Source organism: Empidonax traillii, unplaced genomic scaffold (assembly GCF_003031625.1).
Source record: "Empidonax traillii isolate 1590-97213 ecotype Southwest subspecies unplaced genomic scaffold, ASM303162v1 scaffold50:size1795014, whole genome shotgun sequence".
Classification (NCBI taxonomy): Eukaryota; Metazoa; Chordata; class Aves; order Passeriformes; family Tyrannidae; genus Empidonax; species Empidonax traillii.
Window position 1 is genome coordinate 1,785,865 of NW_020955243.1, and position 2,774 is coordinate 1,788,638.

A 2,774-nucleotide genomic window follows, 5' to 3' on the forward strand; every position below is an offset into this window, starting at 1 on the left:
CCAATCATGCAGGTCAATTTTAGTGGCTTTTCCTCCTGCAAAATCAGTGTCTCATCCCAGATGCCTAATAAGAATCAATATGACAGTAATGAATTTCAGTATTTAGATCTAAATGTGCACCTTATTGTGTCCTCTGGTGATGAGCTGAAATATTCATGAGAGTTATTTGTCTCTTTCAGATTACAATGCCGGTTTCTCCATCTGTACAGTAATTTTATTTTAGATTTATTTTTCGCTGAAGACAATGGAAACTGCAGGAATGGGGGATGTTTTCTGTGGCAGGACAGACAGCATTGTCCCATGGACATACGGACATCCCCACGCTCACTGGAGACAGGCTGGTTCCACGAGCAGAGCGAACCATTGATCACAATGTGTAACACAAGGGATTTTTTTTGTTTGTTTGGGTATTTTTTTTGTTGGTTTTGTGTCTTTTTTTTTTTTTTTTTTTTTTTTTTTTTTTTTTTTTTTTTTTTTTTTTTTTTTTTTTTTTTTTTTTTTTTTTTTTTTTTTTTTTTTTTTTTTTTTTTTTTTTTTTTTTTTTTTTTTTTTTTTTTTTTTTTTTTTTTTTTTTTTTTTTTTTTTTTTTTTTTTTTTTTGTAATGCAGTCTACATTCGCCACGCTGTTTTGCCTCTCAATAAAGCGTCTGGAAGGCGATATGAGATTTGTATTTTTTCCACGAGGCTCTAAAACTGTGGGAAGGGTTTAGTAAGTGGTGTGGAAGAGCTGTGACAGGATTGAACGCCCTTTGCGGCCGGCCCGTGTAGCCACCGAGGTTTTCAAAGTCTTAATAAATGGACTTAATGTGGACTTATTTTACCATTTTCAACCTGGGAGGACCCTCAGGAGACAAGGCGGGGGGAACACCCCCCTCAGGCCGCCATGGCCGCGCGGGGCACGCCGGGACTTGTAGTCCACCCATCGGACGTGACGGGCCGTGCGCGCCCTCCCATTGGCCGCCGCCGGTGCGCGCGAGGCGGGCGCGCGGCGGAAGTGTCGCAGCCCGGCACGTGGGGCCGTTGGGCGGCGGCTTTGAACGGGCGGCGGGGCCGGGCCGGGCCATGGAGGCGGCGGCGGGCGGGCAGCGGGCGCTGCTGCGGCAGGTCGGGGGCAGGGCGGGCAGCGGGCGTTGCTGCGGCAGGTCGGGGACACGGGCGGTGCCCCGGGACCGCTCCCCTCACGCTGCGCTCCCCTCGGGCGCTGGGCTGGCGGGTGGCGGTGTGTCCCGGTACCCCCTTACAGCTGTCTCTCCTCAGGCGCTGGGTTGGCGGGAGGTGCCGGTCCCCCTCGGTCCCCTCACGCTGTCTCCCCGCAGGTGCTGGGCTGGCGAGTGGCCGCCGCCGTCACCTGGTCCGTGGTGCTGCTGCCCGTGTGCACCGCGGCCTTCATCGTCCTCAGCGGCCTCGACCCGCTGCACCCCGTGCGCTGGATCTCGAGTAGGTGCCCGTCCGTGTTTCCTGATTTTACACTCGCGTATTTGTATTTATGTCTTTTTCTCCGCTCTGTGTTGTTTTGGACTCGGTCCCGGATAGCAGGAACTGACAGTGATACCGTGTTACACTTGCACTTTGTGTCCTGAATGGTGTTTAGGCTTTAAGAGTGTTTCTGTGTTACTTAAACCACACTGCCCGTAGTCCTCCCCAGGCAGGAATAAGTGTTGCAAGTTCACGTCCCTCACAGACAAAAAAAAAAAGTGGGGTAAGTGGCCTATTTGTCTCTCCCGAGTGTTCGGACACACTTCCCCATCCGCTCTGTGTAGCTGCTGTTTCCATAAAGAGCTTCGGTTTCCTCTATGGTACGTGGAATCACAAGTGAAATTCCTGAGGCAGCCACTCCACATGATGAGAATAACTTTCACTTGAGTATACACACCAAAAACTGAGAGATGTTTAGCTGGGAGCTTGATACCTGTGATCACTGAGCTGCTCCAGGCAGAGAAACTTGATTTCTTTCCCCTTTTGCTGCTTTTGGGGTTTTGTATTTTCAGTCTGTAAGGAATTTCTTCCCTTTCTAGTGTGGCTGGATGGCTGCAGCTTTTATTGAATGAAGGGCAGCTGCTTTATATGAGCTATAGTTAACTCACTTAGGAAGATTTTTTTCTTTTTAAAAACAAAACTCTTGAGTGTTCAGTTATGGCAGTTATAAAGGTGTAAAATATTTTCTGTGAAGTTTAAATATGGTTTTATGCAGAAATGTGCATCTGGGCAGATCTAGTGGGATCAGAGAGTCCATTGACCCTTACACACCCCTTTAAGCTCTCACTGGATTATTGCTGATTTATGTGCTCTTTTCTGGTTACTTAATGTGCCACTGCTGTGTTACTGCAATCTCTTGAACTATAACATTTTGGGTTTGTTTTTTTTTTTAGATTCTTTCAGTGATTTGTATACTTCCTATGTCATCTTTTGTATCTTCCTCATGTCTGTGGTGCTAATTGTAATAAGCATCTTCAACGTTGAATTTTATGCAGGTGGGTTGTCTAAACTGCTGAACTGTCTTTTCTGCTCTAATTAAATAGGATGAACATTTAAAGACATTTGGGTTTACATTCAATGTAGTTAATGTTGGTGGATTAGTTTTCCTTTTAAACTAATACAGACAATTGGCAAAGCTTATTTTTGAGTAAATCATCCCAAATTCCCACTTACCTCATGGCTGAACCACTTAGCTGAGCCACCTCATTGATTTCTTTATAATTTAGTGACTGATCTCAACTATGAACAGTTCTTTGGTGACAATGCTAGGGTTCTTTCTCTCTTTTTCTTTTTTTTTT

The 2,774-nt window shown here is 45.8% G+C and overlaps 2 protein-coding genes across 3 annotated transcripts in view; both read left to right on the forward strand.

The window, feature by feature from the left end:
* YIPF1 (Yip1 domain family member 1) overlaps positions 1-451 on the forward strand; it is a 6,710-nt gene extending 6,259 nt beyond the window's left edge. For both annotated transcript variants that reach the window (XM_027879110.1, XM_027879109.1), the window contains exon 10: positions 180-451. The gene's annotated coding sequence lies outside the window, so the exon portion shown is untranslated. The remainder of the gene's footprint in view (positions 1-179) is intronic.
* A 353-nt stretch (positions 452-804) lies between these two features.
* NDC1 (NDC1 transmembrane nucleoporin) overlaps positions 805-2,774 on the forward strand; it is a 6,774-nt gene continuing 4,804 nt past the window's right edge. The window contains exons 1-3 of the mRNA XM_027879114.1: positions 805-1,104; positions 1,317-1,437; positions 2,370-2,471. Of these exons, the coding sequence (XP_027734915.1) occupies positions 805-1,104; positions 1,317-1,437; positions 2,370-2,471 (523 nt within the window). The remainder of the gene's footprint in view (positions 1,105-1,316; positions 1,438-2,369; positions 2,472-2,774) is intronic.